At 41.3% G+C, this 21,835-nt stretch overlaps 1 protein-coding gene across 3 annotated transcripts in view; it reads right to left on the reverse strand.

The window, feature by feature from the left end:
- Positions 1–229: 229 nt before the first annotated feature.
- LOC138760866 (unconventional myosin-VI-like) overlaps positions 230–21,835 on the reverse strand; it is a 366,187-nt gene continuing 344,581 nt past the window's right edge. For all 3 annotated transcript variants that reach the window (XM_069932099.1, XM_069932097.1, XM_069932098.1), the window contains 4 exons: positions 20,061–20,164; positions 9,408–9,539; positions 7,860–8,075; positions 230–1,905 (listed from right to left, as the gene is read on the reverse strand). In XM_069932099.1, the coding sequence (XP_069788200.1) occupies positions 1,706–1,905; positions 7,860–8,075; positions 9,408–9,539; positions 20,061–20,164 (652 nt within the window). In that variant the 3' untranslated portion in view covers positions 230–1,705. The remainder of the gene's footprint in view (positions 1,906–7,859; positions 8,076–9,407; positions 9,540–20,060; positions 20,165–21,835) is intronic.

Here is a 21,835-nt window from a genome sequence, read left to right on the forward strand (position 1 = left end):
GGAATGTACTCTGACAACCTTGCATGGTCTTCATGTGGCATGAGCTCCATTGTATAACTCCCTTTCTATGCTATTAGAACAGGTAGTAATGATACAATTCAAGTGTAAGCTCACACACAATGCCTCTGCTCTTCCAATGGGAAGGCAGATATTCAAACCTCCTTGATCACAAATTACATAAATATTTCTCAGCAGGGCTAAGACACATCAGTGAAATACACAATGTAAGTTAGTAGGTAAGGAATGTGTTTATTGTCTACATCTCATGAAAAAGATCAGAGACATTTTAAAAATCAAATGGCAAAACTGTGCAGATCTTAAAAAGGGACTTGGTCCAATTGGTTCTGGAAGTATCAAGAAAAGAGTTTTAAGGTAGGATGTGCAAATTTTTCATGCATTGGGAGTCATAAATAAGTAAGTACAAGTCGGTTGTTGTATTAGACTGTCAAACATCAAGTAGGATTGGTGTCTCCAGAAAGCCACAACTAGAATGCTGTGCAAGGATACTTGGCCAGCTTTATTACAGTATGGGCCTCCCCCCGCCCCCCCCCCCCACCCCCATTCTGTTCCCTCAGTCCAATTTGTACAGATTACGCGTGTTAGATTTCCAACTGGGGAATCACCTTGGATCGGGGTTTAATATGGTGAAAGAATGAGATTTCAGTAGCAAATTTCATCAGGAGTCATTTCACTGTCAAAAGAGTGAGAACATGCCATCGATCCTGGAGATCATGTCTTCAGTATAAGGGATCATTCTTGACATATTATACACCACCATTAACTGCTTGTGTCCACCTGAATTAGGATACTTGGTACAAAGAGCAAATGTTGTTCCAGTTTTAAGACTCTATTGTATTACAGAAACAATGTGATAATTGAATATCCACATCATTTATAAATAGAGTGCACAAAAAGACTTCACAACACAAAAACATCACACAAAATAGAAATGAATAAAACCAAGCTCTAGAATTAATGGAATCTAATTATGTCAGATAGGCACAACATGATCATATTTATTTAAATCTGCAGGGCTTGAAATAAAGAGGCAACTTTTCTGCAAGAATCTAATATCAGGATTCCCAAGTGCTAAAAGTGTCAGTCAGGGTCGCAGTTTAATGAATAAATCCTCAAATCTGCAACCTTCAAGTACAAGTAATAATCCAACTGTAAAATGCTATCAGTGATATCATTCCAAATGAGAATTTATAATAAGGGTTATGGAAATAATCACCATTTACATGAAGAGGTTAACCTAACTGAGGAACTTCTGACTTTTCATTAAAAATTATATTAGAATGTTTAAACACTTGTAGTAGGAGACTAACACATTACTTTAAAAGAATTAACCACATTAATCAGCCACTGTCATTCTTTGCCATGTTTTGTAAACATCATTGTGGCACGTTGGACTAAACGGTATCTGCTCTGGGCTCCCTTTATCATTGATTGATTATCACAAGTTCTGAGGGAAAAGAATTACTGTCTCTACATCTTATTCCTACCCTTGTTCAACTGGTTTTATTCATTAAATCTTGCCTAACATAGAGTGCTACAGTTTAAAAAAAAAACATTTATTTCAAGCTCTGAGAAATATTTGCCATTGGAAGAGCAATAGGCTACCATTTCCTCCATTTACAAGTCTTTTTTACTACACCTCTCCCTCTCTCTCTCTCTCTCTAACGTGGGCAAAGACCATGACATTCTAATGTAGAAGATTCTGCAGCATCGCTGTAGCATAGGTGGGCCTGGCTTGCTTGCTCTCAATCGCATTGCGCAGATATGTAACTCCACCGCAGCTTTCCCACACCTCTTCAAACTGCCGTGGTAGGATCTCAGCCCCACGTTTCCGAGTGAGACCTGTCTCATCCAGGTTCAATTCGCACATCTCCATGTCATCCTTGCCTGTGATGCAAATCAAGAGATGTCAAAGAAATTCAGAAGAAGGGGAAGAAGCATTTACTTTCAAAATACTTGATGCAGACACAAGGTCTTGGACTTGAATGCACTTTTATTCCACCTTAACTCACCACTCAGAAGTACCATACTGCATGCTAACAGCCAGAAGTACTTTCTCCCATTTCCAGTACTGAATGTTAACCATCCCTCTCTACATAGATGCTGCCTGCCCTGCTGAGTATTTCCAGCATTCCCTGCTTTTAAGATAGGAGCAATATTGGGAATACTATTCAGTGGTATGATTAACCTAAACTTATTAATGTATATTTGGAAATGTAACCAAAATATCAGTGGCAACCAGCCATTACTAGTTAAAGTCTACAACATGGACCAGATTTCTGAAGGGCAAACTTGGCTAAAATGGTCAGTGATTTGAACCTTTAATTGGTTGGGCCAACTGGATGTTGCTGATAACGTCACTGGAGGCAGCTGGAATGTTCATAGCAGCAAGGCTGTATGTAAATATTTCCACAAGACATTCGATGCAACTAAATAGTGCACTTGCCCAAGGAAAGGGTAAGGTGCAATGGAGACGCTCAGCAGAGAAGACCATAGACAACAGTGAAAATATGGCAAAAGATTACTTCACAACCATCAAAGATGATGGGAATTCTGAAGGAGGTGCAAGACTAAATATGAAAACCTTGTTGGGTGCGACAGGATCTTCATATTTGAAGGCGAGCTACACAATCAATGGATTCAATGAATTTGAAACCAAAAGAAAACTGCAGATGTTAGAAATCTGAGCAGGGTCAGACATCATCCGTAAAGAGAGAAACAGAGTTAACATTTCAGGTCTGAACTAGGAAAAAAGAGTAAAAACATAAAAATGCTAGAGGAACTTAGCGGGTCTTACAGCTTTCTTAGGAAGTAAAGATATATAACTGTTTCATGCTTGAGCTCTTATAACCATAACCATATAACCATTTGCAGCACGGAAACAGGCCATGTCGGCCCTTCAGGTCCGTACCAGTTCACTTGAACAACTCCACTAGCTCCTCCGCAAACTCCTGAGGAAGCAGAGGCTCTCTTAGGTCGGTACATCCTGAGATTTTCCAACAGGCAAGGGAGAAGAGAAGAAAAGCCAGGGGGAGGAACACAGGCCAACAGGCAAAAGGCCATAATTGGACATGGATGGGAGGACAGGAGAGGAAAAGAAAGGTGAGAAATGATTGGGGGAAGGGGTAGCTCTGTGAGTGCAGAGCTAAAGAAGACAAAGGGAAAGGAAAAGAGAGAGAGAGACAGAGCTCGAGGGTAGGGGAAGGGAAGAGATGGGGGTGGGACAAATGGAAACCAGAGAAATTAATGTTAATTCCATCTGGTTGGAGTGCGGACGGAATATGAAGTGTTGATCCTCCAATTTATGGGTGGTCTCAGTCTGGCAGTCCATGTGGACCATGGACAGGTCAACATGGGATAATGGCAGGAATTGAAAAAGTGGAAACTGAATGAAGTGATCTCCCAGTCTGTGTCCAGTCTTTCCGCTGTAGAGGAAACCACAATGGGATCACTGGATGCAGTAGATGACCTTGCAGATTCACAAGTGGAATGAGGCATTTGGTTGGAAGGGAGGAGTGGACAATGGAATCATGGAGGGAGTAGTCCCTGCAGATGGCAGAGAAAAGAGGTGAGGGGAATATGTGTCTGGCAGTGGAATCACATAGAGGTGGTGGAAATGGCAGAGGATGATATGTTGGATGAGGAGGCTAGTGGGGCAGTAAGTGAGGACGAGAGGAATCTGGTCCTTGTGTATAGGAGAGGATAGGGCCAGGGCAGATGTGCGGGTAATGGAGGATATGCAAATGAGGGCTGAGTTGATGATAGTAGAGGGGAAGACATTTTTTTTGAAGAAGGAGGTAATCTCAGATGATCTCGCATAGAAGACCTTGTCTTAGAACTAGATGTGAAAAGAGACAGAGGAATTGTGAGAAAGGAATGGAATCCTTACAGGGGACAAGGTATAAAGATTTGTAGTCAACGTAGCTGTGGGAGATTGTGCATTTGTAGAAGATATATGTCGAGAGTTTGCCTCCCGAGATGGAGACAGAGAGATTGAGAAAAGGGAGAGTGTTGCTAGAGATGGACCAAGGGAAAAAGGAGAACAAGTTTCAAGTTGTAGAGGAGGCAGGGGAGGGATGAGTCAGACAAAAGGAAGATCTCTGATAGGGTGAAACATGACGAGTTGATGTGGCAGTTAGAGGGTGATCAAGCTTCTTTGTTTATATTGTATGCTGCTTACAGCAGGGTTGATAGACAAGCCCAGCAGACCAGACTATATTAATATAGGGAGATAAACTGAACCAGAGATGAATAGCAATCATTCATCTGAACAGGTGAAAAAGGAAGAGAATCTCTTGGAAGCACATTATACCTTGAACAGTGAGGTGTGTTCTTCTGCAAGCATTCTAAGAAGTTATCTCTAACATTCATACATTTATGTAAAGAGCACAATTTACAAAATATAGGGTTACCATGAAAAGAAAGATCAGTTAGCAAGGACAGCATAATATCACTAAGCATAATATCACCAACTTATTTTACACTGAGCTTGAAAGCTGGGTTTTATCCACCTTTTGAGCTGTGTGTGAAAGAATCGCAAGGTGGATTAGGAGGGGGGAGGGGAGGGAGTGTCTAGACTTACCCATCTTTGATCCACCCAGACAGGTTGTCTCAGCGATGAAGCGCATTTGACTCATAGAATCAGATTTTTTCGGTTTTACATGAACACGCAAGCCAGCTTCTGGAGTCGGGCAGTATAAAAGGGGCTACTGTTATAACGTTTATCCAGAGCCCTGATGGCTGCAGGGAAGAAACTGTCTTTAAGCTTGTTGGTGCGTGATACCACACTCTCGAGCATTCTCCCTGATAGGAGGAGGGGGAAGAGTGTCTGGGGTATGAATATATTTTTGCTGGATTTGTGGATCAATCCATGCTATAAGCTGACACAGGTAAAGCTTCTCAACTCTTCCTCCACTACATTGGTGCTACCTCCTTTACCCATGAAGAGCATGTCAATTCTTTTCAATCAATTTTGCCAGCTCAGCAGATCACACATCATCCATAGAAAGAAACTTTATATGCTGCATGACAAGCTAAGTTTCTCTTGCATGTTCGTGTATTTCACTTGACCCCAGCATCTGCGGACTTTCTTATTTAATTGCGCACGTATGTGAGTACTTCTGTTTCTTGCACTAACTGTAATTGTGAACATTTATCTCTCTATTCTTAATACTTATTATCTCTATCCATACTGGGGTAATTGAATGTATACTATTGTATACTATCGAGTCCACGCTGCTGAAGATCCAGCTGCGCTGGGTGGGTCACGTCTCCAGAATGGAGGACCATCGCCTTCCCAAGATCGTGTTATATGGCGAGCTCTCCATTGGCCACCGTGACAGAGGTGCACCAAAGAAAAAATACAAGGACTGCCTAAAGAAATCTCTTGGTGCCTGCCACATTGATCACCGCCAGTGGGCTGATATCGCATCAAACCGAGCATCTTGGTGCCTCACAGTTTGGCGGGCAGCAACCTCCTTTGAAGAAGACCGCAGAGCCCACCTCACTGACAAAAGGCAAAGGAGGAAAAACCCAACACCCAACCCCAACCAACCAATTTTCCCCTGCAGCCGCTGCAACCGTGTTTGCCTGTCCCGCATTGGACTTGTCAGCCACAAACGAGCCTGCAGCTGACGTGGACTTTTACCCCCTCCATAAATCTTCGTCCGCGAAGCCAAGCCAAGAAGAAGAAGTTGATGCACTTCAAATGGTTACTCACGGGTACCTGTGCCACCATAGCTTTACATTTCTCAGGGTGAACTCTCAGTGACATTGGCTTAAACTACAGGACATGTGGGAAATTATTCAACCACATCACCACCACTCCACAACCAAGCCATCAAAATGCATTACATTGACAATTAGACAGAGAGATCACCAGAATTTTTTTTCCATGGTAGGGGTATAAAAAAACATAGGTTCAGGAAAATGAGACTAGCCAAGAATGCCACCTTGATCACCATAGACAAGTTGGGCCAAAGGACTTGCTCCATGCTGTGTGATTCCATGGAGGATGATATTTTAACAAGGATCTAAGGGAAAGGATTTTTTTATTTCATAGAATAGTAGATACAGTATCTGGAATACACTATCAGGAGGTGGTGGAGGAATCGGTCACGATTATAATAATTAACAGACATTTAGACAGCTACTTGAATTGGAAGGACATAGGCAATGGGAATGTGCTGAATAGCTCAGTGTCTCTATGACAGTTGTCAGGTTTGGACACTTTCAGAGACTAAGCTCCAAGTCATCAACAACTCACTCACTGATACGTGTAAAAGAGTGGGCCTTGCATTTAACATCAGCAAAGCAAGGGTCCTGCACCACCCTGTCACTCCATGCTCAAGATCTACAATAGAACCACTTTCTACATCTCAGAAGTCTTCTTGAGAAGGCAGCAATGATTTTGAGAGTTCCCACACATCTGTCGGATGAGCATGTTTTGAGATCAAGACCTCACACCAGTACTATATTTGTGATCAATCAGGCAGCAGTTATCTCAGGATTATGAGACATGGAGCAGGCACCTCAAAAAATTAGAAAGAAGCCATGACAAAATCTTCAAAATCCTCCAAATCCATCAGACCAAGAGTTGGAACAACATTCCCAGTTCTGGACAAGTCATGTCATTCATGTGGGCATCACCAGACTCCAGAACACACTAGAGCTCCTTCACGGTATGCGTATTACCCACACCAGCTAACAGCAACCATTGGCCCATGAACCGCTCAAAATGGAGGAGTGGTCAAGATGTCATTGGGAACCCCAAACTTATTCACTGAGAGCAGTAAAAACTCCAGTTTCCCAACTATCAAAAGAAGCTACAGGAAGTAGTGAATGCAGCTCAGAACATCATGTAAACTTGCCTCCCCTCTATGGATTCCATCGACATCTCCAGCTGTGTGGGAAAGGCAGGCAACACAATGAAGGATTCATCGCACCCAAGACACATACTCTTCTCCCATCAGGAACAAGAGTGTGAAGCCATGTACCAATAGACTTACAGTTTTTTCTCCACAGTCATCAGACCCCTAAATGAATCCCACCACAGAGCTTTCATGCTGGCCTTGCTGTGCACCAATTGATCTTTCCCATTGGAACTCTGCATTCTGTAATCATGCTCTTGCTCTTCTCCTTGTGTGGTTGTATGCACATTGAGATGACTGTAAGACTGCTCGCAGAAGAATCCCTCTCACTGTACCAGATATGTGATCTCTTAACCCATTTTCTGCCCCATTTTTAGCATAATCTCCAGGTTCCACAGAGATTTCATTAAGGCCAACAGACTGGAGTGAAAGCAAGTCCTCCCCAATTGCAAGGAGCTACCCAAGATATTACATAGAACATATTTAAGGCTGAAAGAGAATTCTGACCAAAAAGGGAATTGAGAGATTCAGGAAACAGGCAGGACTATGGTGCTGAGGCTTGGATTATATCCATATGACATTAATGAATGTCAGAAGGGTCAAAATGGAGAACTCCACCTCCCATTTCCTTCTCTGTTGTGAACTGAGCCTCAGAACTATTTCCTGGATGAGGAGGATCGATTGGGTGAAGGGAAGTTGTACACAGAGGAACTATCAATATTTTGCCCCAATTTGGAATAGGTATTTGAAATGATGCTTTGCACTCTTGCTACATAACCTCAATTTTGGGAGGAGGAAATAACTGACATTTGATCTTACACAAGTTATTGCCATACAGCACAGACTGAAGGGCAACTTCATTTTCTGTCATTATTTGCATCGTTCAGGACTTTGTCACCCATTACATTGGTCAACACAGTTCGAACGAAGCAAGACATGTTTGGGAGTGGGTTTTGCCTGTGGTGCACCTACCAGCTACCAAAAGTATGGGTGATTTGTCTGGGTGGAGTTCCATCTGGCGTGCGATCCAAGAGCCATCGAAGTGAGCATACCACCAGCCCTTTTTTTTGTTCTGGGGTTCCTTGTATTGGTCAGCTGGTCGGATGAATGGGATGCGGAAATATCGCTGAGTCCGATTCTGAGCAATCTCCTGCTGCCGAGTGTGCATCTGGGGAGGATTCTGCTGAGCTATTGAAACATGGAATAAGAATATTGCATGATGCAGGTTTCAAATTAAACCAACAACGAATGGAGTTATAAATAATAAAGGTCCTTAAGGCTTCTCAATTGTCTTGTTACCATAACATTGGTCAGGAAAAAAGTGGATTCGGATATCTGGTATGAACACACCTGGCCTTCTACATTTATAGCTAGCACAAGGAGGAAGAAGACTCAAACATGCTGGAGAAACTCAGCAGGCCATGCAGCATCTGGGAAATAAAGGGTAATCAAAGGCCTGGGGCCTTCATCAGATACATCTTACTTCCATACTTTGATGAAGGGCCAACGCCTGAAACGTAGGTTACCCTTTGCTTCCTATGGATGCTGTGTGACCTGCTGAGTTTCTCCAGCCCACTATGTATCTGATGACTTTGTTGTTTGACTGCAAGGAGGCAGCCACTTTTAACATCTTAGGGAAATCTAAAGTGCTTTAGAGCCAGTAAAGTTCTTCCAAATTTAGAAAAATTGGAGCAGAGAAACCATGGCTGCAAACTCAAGGCAGCACAATGACACAGCTGGTAGAACCACAGGTTTGTAGCGCAAGAAACACAGCTTCAATCCTCTGGTGTTCCCTGTGTGAGGTTTGCACATAGCCCCTAGTGGCTATGTAAATTTCATCATGAACCTTCAATTTCCTCCCACACCCCAAAGACATATCATAAGTCAGTTGACCTCTAAATTGCCCCCAGTACCTAAGTGAGGTGATGGGGATATGGGGAGAATTTTAAAGGAATTCGTGTAGGATGAGTATGAATGTGTGGTTAATGTTCAGTGCAGTCTTGGGCTAAAAGACTGAGTGGTGCTATTACAGCACCAACGACCTGGATTTGAATCTCCCGCTGTCTGTAAGGTGTTTGCATGTCCTCCCAATATCCATGTGGGTGTCCTCTGGGTACTCCAGTTTCCTGCCACCCTCCAAAAATATGCGGGGTTTAGTCAGTTAATTAATTATATTGGTGCATTTAAGGCAACACAGACTCATGCACCAGAATGCCCTGTTACTGTGCTACACGTCCAAATTAAGGACCTGTCTCTCTGATTCACAACAGGGATGCGACTGGCCATATTATCTGTATTCTTCAAGTGATATTGATGGACAGCTAAATATTAACCAGTACAGGTGAAGAACCTCTCATATTTAGGTGAAAAGTGGGAGTATCAAGGGGGACAGGAGGTGGTTTACTGTAGGGGACACATCTCACAACTAGGTTGTAGAAATCTGTGATCAAAAAGACATTTGGGTAAATGCAACTAATCATAGGATTACTGATTAATTTCCTTTTGTATTTTGAATCTTACCATAGTTGGTGACGGATTTCGGAGCCCTCTGCTCTGCTTCGGAGTTGCGCTTTTTGTTCTTGGCTTTCCAAGCATGGTAAACCTTCAGTCTTCGATGGAATTCCTCCCTGCAGGCTTCCAAGAGATCAATATCTGCAGGAACATAACAGCAATCGATCCTCACACTAGTGGTCAACAGTGAATCTCCAACGAGGGTCTATTAGCTAACCTTGGCAGTCCACTTAATGACCACTTTCAGATCCCTCAGCATCAGCACCCTGAGGTGGTAGGTCACCACTGGCTGGAAACTTAAATAAATCAACCACATCAACAAGAGCAGCTCTGGGTCTCACTTTGAAAGTGAATGGATACACCACCACACTGAAGCAGCTCAACATCGTCCTCACTAAACCAGCCCACCTGATGGCCACTACATTCACCAGCCATAGCATTTAGCCCTCCACACCTCGCAAGACAGTCTCCCATCCTTTAAACCAGTGCGCACTAAAATCCTGTTGGCTCTGTCCTGACCCAAGTGTGCTTGCTGAGGTAACTTGTCTGGGTCAAGGGAACACCACCATCCACAGGATCCCCCTCCCCAGAGTGCATACTGCCCTGACTTGGAAACATCTCTCATGCAGGCTCTTACATGGTAGCAGCTTGCTGATCTCTATGGGAGACCTGCAACCATAACACAGAAAGGAAAAGGAGGGGAAATGGATACAACTGAAAGTCTCCTGTATGGCTGCATCGTTGGGTGGTATGGCAGCTGCAAAGCATCATACCAGAAGTCAATGCAGTGGATCAATAGAGCAGCTGAGAAGATAACTGGGGTTTTCCTTTCCTCCATTGGCAACATTTATTGGAAGCATTGCTTAAATAGGGCTCAAAGAATTACTGAGGACCTTTTCCAACCAACACACAGCATCTTTGACCGACTATCATCAAAAAGGAGGTACGAGCATCAAAATCAGGACTGCCAGGCTGGGAAATAGCTTCTTCCTGCAGACTGTGAGATCGATGAACAGTATCCTATAACCAAGTAAATTAGTCCAAAATGTTTATATATTTTTAAATTACAGCTTTATTCATATATGTAATTATTATGTGCTGTGTATTATGTGTGCATGTTTGTGCACTATGGTCCAGAGAAATGCTGTTTTGCCTGTATGTACACATACAGTCAGATGATAATGAATTTGAGCTTAAAGTGCTGGGTTCTTACAGTGGGGCTCCACCTTCCTCTTCTACTCCACCTCTGGAATCATCCCTTCCCCTCCAAAGGCATCAACACATGATGAAATATACTGCTGCCCTCTGCCCCTTGCTTGAGTGACCCATCTCTACAGGAGTCCCAGCATTGCACCTTGGAATGCAAATTAGTGGGTTATCTCATCTGAGCTTTACAACCTCCTCATTTGGGAGCCACCTGCAACCATTATTATCAGGTCAGCAGCATGATCCTTGGATAAGATTCTTCCCCTATACACCATGGTGTTGATGCTAGTTCTTGCACCTTTAACAGGGGGAAACATCAATAGATTACCTAGAGGCCTACTCATACAAAAGGATTGATCAAGACAAAGAATAAAATAAGCCTGAAAGAAATTGATCATTCAGGAGATAGATCAGGGAGCTGTTGGGAGCTAGGAACACCTCACTGCAGCAGTCCATTGTCCTTGTGGATTCAAAACAAACACTATCATCCCAGTTCCAAAGAGTGCGACGGTAACAGGCCTCAATGACAACCACCCAGTGCCAATGGCCTCCACCATTATGAAACGGTTTGGGTGTCTGGTGATGAAATGCATCAAAGCACACCTTCTGGACCGCTGGACCTATTTCAATTCACCTAAAGTAGAAACTATTCCACCAATGATGCTATAGCCTTGTCCCTCCACTCTACCCTTACGCACCTAGAAAACGATGCCTCACAGGCTGTTCATTGAATTCAGCTCAGCATTTAATACGATCATTCCCCAGAGGCTGGTGGAGAAGCTGTTCTCACTGGGACTCAACACACCTCTCTGAAACTGGATTCTGGACTTCCTAATGGAAAGGCCACTGTCTGGCAGGGTCAGTAGCAGAACATCTAGTACCATCATGCCAAGCACTGGAGCACCTTGGGGCTGTGTGCTTAGCCCACTCCTGTTCACACGACTGACCCAGAAGTAAAACATGAAAGTCTGCAGATAACATGACTGAAGTAAAAATACAACGCTGAAGAAACTCAACAGGTCAAACAGTGTACTTTATATAGCAAAGATAAAGATACAAAACCTGTTTGGGTGCCCATGTACATTTTGCTCATAACTTGATGAAGGCTCAAGTACACTATTTGACCAGCTGAGTTCCTCCAGTATTGTAGTTTTTCTGCATTGCCAGATCCAGCTCCAACAAAGTCAGCAAGTTTGTAGATGGCCCAGCAGATGGCCTCATCACCAACAACAATGAGTTGCACTATAAAGAGGTAGAAAATCTCGTGATTTGGTGTTAGAATAACAACCTGAGTCTCAACATGGACAAGACAAAGGAGATGATTGTCGACTTCAGGAGGACCAGGAACAACCTCTCTCCACTGTACATCAATAGTTTGGTAGAGGAGAGAGTAGAACGCACCAAGTTCCTTGGAGTTCACTCAACAAGTGACCTATCGTGGATAAATAACAAATCATTTGTCAGGAAGACGCAACAGAGACTGCACTTCTTGAGAGGACCAGCCACCAATATGTCAACCTTATACAGGACATCTATCGGGAATGTCCTGGCCAGCTGCATCACAATGTGGAATGGCTGCTGTAGAGAATTGGATTGGTAGCCAATCTACAGGACCACAAGAGTGGTAAAGAGGATCATTGGAGTCTCCCTCCCCATCATTGACGTGATCTACCAGGATTGTTGTCTGAAGAAGGCACTGCAGACACTCCATCTTTCAGCTACTCCCATCAGGAAAGAGATACAGGAGTATCAGAGCCAGCACCACCAGGCTAAGAAACAGCTTCTTCCAACAGGCAGTGAGAATATCAAACAATCAAAGGAACTGCTCACATTAACCACCCATGATGCTAACATTCACTAAACAATGCTTATTTATTTTATATGTGCATATTTATCCTACACATGTATTGTTTGTATGTGTGTTTTGTCTGGTTGTGTGACTGTATGTTTTTCACCGAGGACCAGAGAATGCTGTTCTGCCGGTTGGTACTTATGGAATCGGATAAATTTGAACTTGAAACTAATGGTGCCATTGCCAGAAGGTGAAGCAAATTGTGAGGCTACACAAGTAGCAGGTTTTGAGGGAAAGGGGGCAGACCTTGGCTACGAAGGACTATTATGGGGCTGAAGATGGTAGCAGAGATAAAGCTTAATGAGACAGGCAGAGGAATAAGAATTTTAAATCTGAGATATTGAGTCTATAAACATCCGTGAGTACAACAGTGACAGATGAAAGATATTTGCTGGGCCAGGACAGAGTCAGCAGAATTTTAGTGAGGCCTCGTTTAAAGAGGGGTGAGAGCCTAGCCAGGACAGTATAAGGGTAGCCAAGATTTGAATTGTGGCCTTAGTGCAAGACTGAAGCAGAGGGATATGTTGATGGTTTTTGTGATGGAAGGGAATTGGCGTTGAATCCAGGATGGCAGGTTATGAAGAATCTAGTTCAGACTGTGGCAATGTTATCAATGGAGGTAGAATCGGTCTAGGATACTTATATTGCTGTGTTTCATTTACACTCAAATTGTTGCTAGTGTCTTTTATATATATGTGGGAAGCTGCAGCGACAAGACTTTCATTGCATCTGTAGATTGTACTACTGTATAAAGAAAAAATCCCTACACTTCACTTGTGAATCTGTAGAAGTCATTTACTGCATCTAGTGCTCTCTGTATGGCCTCCTCTACATCAGGGGGACTGGTGGCAGACTGGGAGATTGCTTAGTTGGGCACCTTCGCTCTGCAACAAAAAGGACCTCCCAATGGCTGACCACTGCACTTCTACACCTCAGTGCCACACTGACATGGCCTTGCATATAGCCAAATCAAGGTCAGGCACAAATGAACATATTCTGGGGGCTGTGGCCATGCTAAGGAGTTGAGCAGATGTGCTTTGAAAGAGGTCTCCACAATAAGTATTAAAAATACAGTTAGAAAGCTCAAAACCAGACTTTTTGTGTCAAAAATAGATAAAACTAGTGCCAAACAACCAGGGCAACTAAAAGCAAAAACTAAAGAACAGCAGCTCAGCCAGGAACATCGAGTGGAAGCCCAATGAGGAGTGACTCACGAGTGGTCTTGGGACTGGCTGAATCCAAAAGAGCTGGGGGGGGGGGGTCAGCCCAAGATATAACCAACATCCTAAACAAGATGGAAATTTTATGCACTCATTTCAAGAGTATGGAATTAGCAATGGGAGACATATTGGAAAATCAAAGAAGTCGTGGTAGACTTAATGGAACAAATGAATCATTTGGAGGCTGAGCTGGGCAAAACAGGCACTGCAAGAAAAAGCAAAAACATGGGACTTAGGAAAAAAGGATTGATGGACAAGATCAATCATATGGAAAATTTCAGCAAACATAATGTAAGAATCATTAGACTGAGAAGGAATAGAGGGATAAGACGCGGTGAGTTTCTTTGAAACATAGATCCACAAATGCTGGGACAAAGCAAGTTAAATGCAAAGCTGCAAATTGAAAGGGCTCACCGGATCCTTGGATCCAGAAGAACTGGCGAACAGCAACCACAACCAGTCCTGGTAAGACTTTTAAGTTACCAGGAGAGAGATGCGATCTTGGGAGCAGCATACGAATATTCAAAAAAATTAAAATGTCCATTAGTGGTGGACAATGCAGAAGTATTGTTTTTCCAGGACTTTAGCGATCTTAAAACTTTAAATATTCAGTGATTTACCCAACAATGCTGAGGGTGGATGCCTCAGAAGGTAATCAATGAACTTTCCAGAATAAAGAAGTGGAAGAACTTTAAGAAAGTTATGAAAAGATTAAAGTTGCCAGCTGAAAAGACTGAAAAGACCATTTCAAAATGGGACTAACTGAAAGATGCATCTTTTTATTCATATTAGTACTGACAAAAGGCAAAGGAGGAAAAACCCAACACCCAACCCCAACCAACCAATTTTCCCCTGCAGCCGCTGCAACCGTGTCTGCCTGTCCCACATCGGACTTGTCAGCCACAAACGAGCCTGCAGCTGACGTGGACTTTTACCCCCTCCATAAATCTTCATCCGCGAAGCCAAGCCAAAGAAGAGTAGTAATGAACCATCTTGTTTTCACTGTTAAAAGAAAAACCATTGTATTTTAAATGGAGAGCTGCAAAAAGATAGAAAGGTGGTAAGGAAAGTAGCAAGGTGGGAATTTCGTTTTCTTTAGGGGTTGGGGGGGGGGGGGGGAGAGATGGCACCAGAAGATGAGCGGTTATAAAAGATGGAGCTAAAGGGATGGTTTCTTCTTCTTCGGAAGAATCTGTGGGCATTTTTTGCTGGGTTCCAGGTTCTATTGTCAATGTCACCATCAGAGCTAGGGATGTATGTGTGTTTCTTAAAGGGGTACATGTTGGAAATGTCTCTTAAAAGGGAAATGTTATAACAATATTTAAAAATTGATAAGATTTTATTGTTATACAATATCTGTTTGAAAAATGGTATGGATAAAACACTAAAGTGTATTAAAGGGATATTAATATTAGTCTTAATATTAAAGGTGAAAAGGAAGAGGGTCTTGGCATACTTAAAGAAATTGAAAATGTATATAGCTTTTTGCAGATGGATATAACCATCTTACCAAATTGGAACATGATAAATTAAAGAGAGGATGGGTGGGACAAATAATATCCTCTCCCTTTGGTTCAAAGGCAAGAGGGGTAGTTATTCTAATTAATAAAAATACACCAGTGTTAATAAAACATACTTTGATTGATCAAGCCGGAAGGAATGAAATGGCACATTGTAAAATTTCTAGAGAAGCATAGACATTTATGAATATTTATACTCCAAATTATGACAATGAAGCCTTTATGAAGGACATCTTCTTAAAAACAGCAGAGGGAAGACAAAATATATTGGTTGGAGGAGATTTTCATTTCTGCTTGGACTCGATACTAAATAAATCAGCAAGAACAATAACAAGGGCAAAAGCAGCAAAAAACCAGTTTAATCTATGAAAGACTACACTTTTTACTCAAGGGTGCGCAGCTCACATAAAAAGAATGACTTCTTTTTAATGTCTGCCCAGTTAAAAAAAGTAGAGTGATAAAAACAGAATACCTAGCAAGGCTTCTATCAAACCACTCTCAATTAATATTAACTATAGCAATAATGGAAAAGCAAGAGAATGTCTACAGATGGCGTCTCAATACTACATTTATTAAAAGAACAGACGTGCAAATTTATAAAGAGACAGATAGAATTAATTTGTGAAACAAATATGCCATCTACTAATAATAGTTTACTGATATGGAACATGCTCAAAGCATATTTAATGGGACAAATTATATCCTAGACAAAGAATCTTAAGAGGGAACATAAGAAGTAAACAGTTTAGAGAAAGATATTAAAAAATTTGAAAAAAAAACTCCAAAAAAAAAATTGGACTACAAGAAGAATACAGATTACTGAAGAATAAAAAGATAAGATACAATGAGTTAGGTGAATGGGCACAAAAAGTATTAACTTGGTAGATTAAAACAGAGGAGTCATCAAGAATGATAAATGATAAAGAGACAGATACCTTAGTATATAAGCAAAAATAAATTAATGACATTTTTAGACAATATTACAAAATTATACAAATCAGTATTCCTTTGAGATGAGAATGAAATGGAAGATTTTTTGTTGAATGTCGAACTTCCAAAGCTAAAGAGAGAGAAAGAATAGAATTAGCTATTCCCTTCACAAGGGAAGAAATCAAAAAGGCCCTGGGCACCCTACAGGCTAATAAGTCACTGGGGAGGATGGATTTTCTCCTGAGTTTTACAGACAATTCAAAGAATTATTAATGCCCTTATTAATGGATGTCCTGGACCAAGCAGTGGAAACACAGACACTCCAGGATTATTTCAATGTTACCAAAAAAGAATAGGGACCCACAAAAATCATCATCACACAGACCATTATCCCTGTAAAATGCTGATTATAAGATACTAGTGAAAGCATTGGCTATAATAGGTTAGGATGATAGTTGCCAAAACTGAAGCATATGGATCAAGCAGGATTCGTTAAAGACTATTTCCTCAAATAGTCTCAGAAGATTATTTAATACACATGGCTAAATCTGAATTAAATCTAAGTATTACAATCTCCCTAGACACGGAAAAAGCATTTGTCCATTTGGAATGGCCCTTTATATTTAAAACACTGGAAAAATTTGGTATAGGCAGAACATTTATAAACTGGATAAAAACTTTATACCATAAACTGCAAGCTAAAATAATAACAAATAATCAGATCTCAGCGGTATTCCCCTAGAGCAGCTTGAGCAGATAGGGATTCCCCCTGACCCCAGCACTTTTTATTTTAGCGATTAAACCGCTAGCGGAGAAATTAAAAAGGGATCCAGATATAAAAGGCTTCAAAGTTGGGCAAGAACAACAACAAAAAAATCAGTCTATTCACTGATGATGTGCTATTGTACCTATCAGAACTGGGTAAATCTTTGGAAATATTAAAGCAACACGAGAAAAATATGGAAGAATATCTGGCTACAAATTGAATATGGATAAAGTGAGATAATAACATTAACAAATTTTGAATATGAAAGATACCAAAAAGAAAATAAATTTAAATGGAAGATGGGTGGGATAAAATATCTTGGAATAGTAACTGACAATAACTTACAAAATCCATACAAACAAAATTATGTTCCTCTTCTTGGGAAGATAGAAGAGACTTACTGAAATGGAGAGACTTACCGATTACTTTAGTGAGAAGGGTTAACTGCGTCAGAATGAAAGTGATGCCAAGACTGCAATACCTTTCTCAATCGCTGCCTTATTCCGTTACCTAAAAACTTTTTTAAGCTACTAAACAACCATACTGGACAGTTCCCATGGAATCATAAGGTACCAGGATTTGCATTGGAAAAACTGACATGGGACTATGGGCTGGAGGACTTAGACTTCCATATTTCAAAAAATATTACCTAAATTTCTTGCAGCCTACTTCACAGAAGACAACTTCCCGTCTTGGGTTCAAATGGGAATGTACTCAATGGAGGAGGGGGGAAGCAAAGGATCTATAAATGGAATGTAAAATCACTAAAGAAAAAGACACAACCCCACTCTAATATATATGATTAGAACATGGCAAGAAATTCATGAATATATACAAAAAAAATAGAGATATCAATTAAAGCTCCATTGTGTAAAAATGTGTTATTGCCTATGAACATAGGCAATACAATATTAAATTCATGGTATGACAAAGGTATAAGATTGACTAAGGACTGTTACACGGAAGGAACACTATGTCCTTTGAACAATTAAAACACAAATGCAGAGTGGCCAATTGGACAGTTTTCTGTTTTCTCCAGCTTAGATCGTTCTTAAGAGAAAGATCGTGACCAACATTGACCCCACCTGAAATTAGCGAAACTGAGCGAATAATTTGGATGGGGGATACACCCAAATTTATAACAAAAATGTACTATGCTTTCCAAAGTGAAAGCACAAAACCAGGGTTGCAGAAGTCAAGGGAAAGATAGGAGTTGAACTTGGGTGTGGTGATTTCAGAAAGAAGCTGGTCAGATTGGTATAAGGACAGCATGACATCAATTATAAATGCAAGATATGGACTGGTTCAGTATAATTTTTTACACCATCTAAAGCTGAAATTTCAGAGATGTGTTTCAGATGTGGGACTGAGGCAGGAACTTTTCTACATGCCACAGGGTCTTGCATGAAGGTGAGGTCATTTTGGCAAAAAATTCACAGACAAATTAAGCAGGATAACAGGAGTAATTTTATACAAATAAGCAATAAATTGACCAAATATCAAATCTCATTTATAAAAATAGCACTGACGGTAGTGAAAAAATTGTATCACGATCACTTTTAAGTCCAACTCCCCTCTACCTATAGCATGATGGACTGCAGAAATGAATGACTGTTTACCTATGGAAAAAAATCTCATTATACTTAAAGAATAAATATGACACTTTTGCAAAGGTCTGGCAGCCCTACCTGGATCACATAAGGGTCCAAATACAGAAATAAAAAGGAACAAAAAAGGGTATAAAAGTAACTAATATATATACACACACACAAAACTGTAGTTTCCCCATCTGTACTCTGTATACTTAAAATATATGTAAGCTCTGACAGTGGAAGGATTTGTATGTATGGAGGGGGGACTGTTTTGTTTTTGCTTTATTGTGTTTGTGATAAAATGTTTAATATATTGTATATTTAAAATGTTACTATGCATAATTTTGAAAAAAATCAGAAATAAAATATTTTTTAGAAATGAACATATTCCATCTTTGCAGTCTTCAACCAGATGGTATCAATTTCCATTAATCCCCCTCCCTAGACTTTCTCTTTCTCATCCCTCTCTTTCAGATCCTTCAGCTCCCCATCCACTTCCCTTTCTTCTCCCATCAGAGCTATCTTTCTTGGCCCTCTACCCCCTTCCCCCTAACACTTACCAGCTTCTTTCTACACTCCCACCTGTGGTAACCACCTGCTCCCTGGTACTCCTTCCCCCTTTTTATTCAGGTGTCTGTCTGATTTTCAATACATCTGATGAAGGGCTCAGGCTTGAAACATTGCCTGCCTATTGCTTTCCATGGATGTAGTGTGACCTGCCAAGTTCCTCCAGGCTATTGTGTACTGAACTGGACCCCAGCATCTGCACATGACTTTGTTTACTTTGTTCATTCATGGTGTTTATGGCCAAAGTGAAAGATGATCATTTCAGCTTAACCCATGGTGACCAAGCCTCATCTAAGAATGGAAGTTGAACAAGCAGTCTGATTGGACAGGGACATGGCAAAAAGTCAAAGCAGGAAGTGATGTAGAGCTGGGTGACCCTAGCACAGCCCACTTCTGCAGATAAATTCAGCAAAGAGCAATAGTGGCTCAGGAAAAGGAGGAGAGTCCAAGGGTTGACTATGGGGAAGGAGGTGTAAATACTGCAGGGCATACCTGGTTACCAACCACATTGGTCAATGTTGGAAACCTAGAAAGTTCCTCGGTAGACTGTCTGGAGTTATGAATGGGGCTTTTCTATTCACAGTCAGATAGCTTATTGTTGCTTGGTTGGACTGAACTAAGCTACTCTCTCAAAAGACAGCTTTGCTTTGGAGGCTAGGGATCAGCACATTCCTGACCTAGTTTCCACTGGATCAGCCCCCTCACAGGGTTGGCCTTCAAGTACATGCTTCTGTGCTTGACTGCTGCTCTATGACCAAAGATTTCAAACCCAAAATGTTACCATCTGCATGCTCTGCTTCTGTTATTATATGCTATGTCTGCGACACTCTGCTGCAGATCCATAACAGCATCGATCAGAAGACTCTCACCGTCTATTTATTGTAATGATGTTGATTTCAAACAAACTGTAAGGCACACTTCTCCCTCCGGGTGGGTTCCAGTCTCCAAAGTGAAACCAGACTCAGGGCTGTGATTTGAAGCTTACCCAACATACAGAGTGACATCTTACCACAGGAGGTATTGATGGCATCGCGCAGTTCTGCGTATTTCCATTTGCTGAGATCATGTTTCTTTGTCCCAGCAGCAGCCTTGGTGGCCTGGACTTGTGGACTTCTGTTAAGAGAGGAAAGGACAATGAGACAACTTCAGAGGATACAATTCACCACCTCTCACCAGGAAACATCCTTGTTAGAAGAACCTGTCTTGTAGACCAAACAATTGGATGACAAAGAATCTGGAGAATTCAGGTCACTGGCACTGTAACCACAATCTTTTTATTTCCTGTTCAAGCTCCACACCGTCCTGTCTTGGAAATACAGCTTAAATTCTTCATTGTCACTGCAGCTAAAGCCGTGAATTCATCACCTGACAACACTGGGACTACCTTCACAAGAAGGTCCATAGTGGTTCAAGAAGATGGCATCATTTGAGACAGTCTAAGGCACTAATTTAAATACTGGTCTTGCCAGTAATGACCACATTATCAGCATGAAGAATAAAGAGGGGCATAAATAAATCCTGTTGGCTTCGGGATAAGGACACAAGCATATGCCGAGAGGGATATATGAATCATGTGGAAGTAGCAGAGATTAGGTTTAATTTAATTTGGCACAGATATCATGGGCCAAAGGGCCATATTCCTGTGCTATACTCTTCTATGCACTTTAATATAAATAGTCAAAAATATGCACTGGTATATTTCCAAGTAGAACAAAGTTTCTTGATCAGGTGTTTATCAGCTCATGGGATCTTTGCTAATCAATAAAAAATTGTTTCAAGAGGTAGAAATGCATGATCAAGCATTATGCAGACAGAATGTTACATAATCAACCCTTCAGGAGCATGTCCAGCCTCAGCTGCTGCTTTCTAGACCAATGTTTAAAAAGACAGAATCAGATGCAGATTTTCAGTCCTCCTCACCCTGGTGTAACAGGAACAAACCATTGAAAGAAGCCATTGAAGTAATTGATTACAATTTCAGTCTAAGAACTGAAGTTCTGGTATTTGACTGTGGTATCTGATATAGTCTCACCTTGTCCAATCAACCTCCTAGCCCTGCCTAATCAATGAAAAGACTGACAAAATCCTGCCCTTTTCTCACAACTAGACATCTTCAATTAGACATGGATGCAAGTAATGCCTTCTTACTAACAAGGCATTTACACCCAACATTACATCAACCCATACCAGGCAACCTTCCCCCTCTCCACTGGGGGAGATTTCACATCAGCAGAGCTGGCATGTAAACTGTGAGGGAATTGTGAATGAATGAATGAATGTAAAATGAAAGACACAAGAAAAGATATGAAGCCATTAACTCAATCCCCCAATTAAATAGAAGCCATCCATATTTTACCCATGGACGTAATTATCAGAGAAGTCCCATTTATAACATGCTCCAAATGTTTCTGAAACATCCTGTGGCGAATTACTGTGATGGACATTGATTTTCCATGTGTTTAGTAAGACTCCTGAAGGACTGCTGAACAGCTAAAACAACTCTCCGAGATTCCACTATTTATTAATAAATTGTATTTAAAATATATGTGCACATGCACTGTACTTGTCTGTTAATGTGTTTTATCTGTATGCACGATGGACCACAGAATGCTTCTTTGTCGGGTTATACTGCTACAATTGGATGATAAATATACTTAAACTCGATTACTCCACCCTTGGGATTGTTGCTTGGTGGTTTTGGATTGGACAACTCCTGGCCGCTGAACTGCAAGGCAGACTCTACCATCTCACGTTCAGCAGCTACAACCCTTCCACCAAAGCGGA

This window comes from Narcine bancroftii, chromosome 4 (genome assembly GCF_036971445.1).
Source record: "Narcine bancroftii isolate sNarBan1 chromosome 4, sNarBan1.hap1, whole genome shotgun sequence".
Taxonomy (NCBI): Eukaryota; Metazoa; Chordata; class Chondrichthyes; order Torpediniformes; family Narcinidae; genus Narcine; species Narcine bancroftii.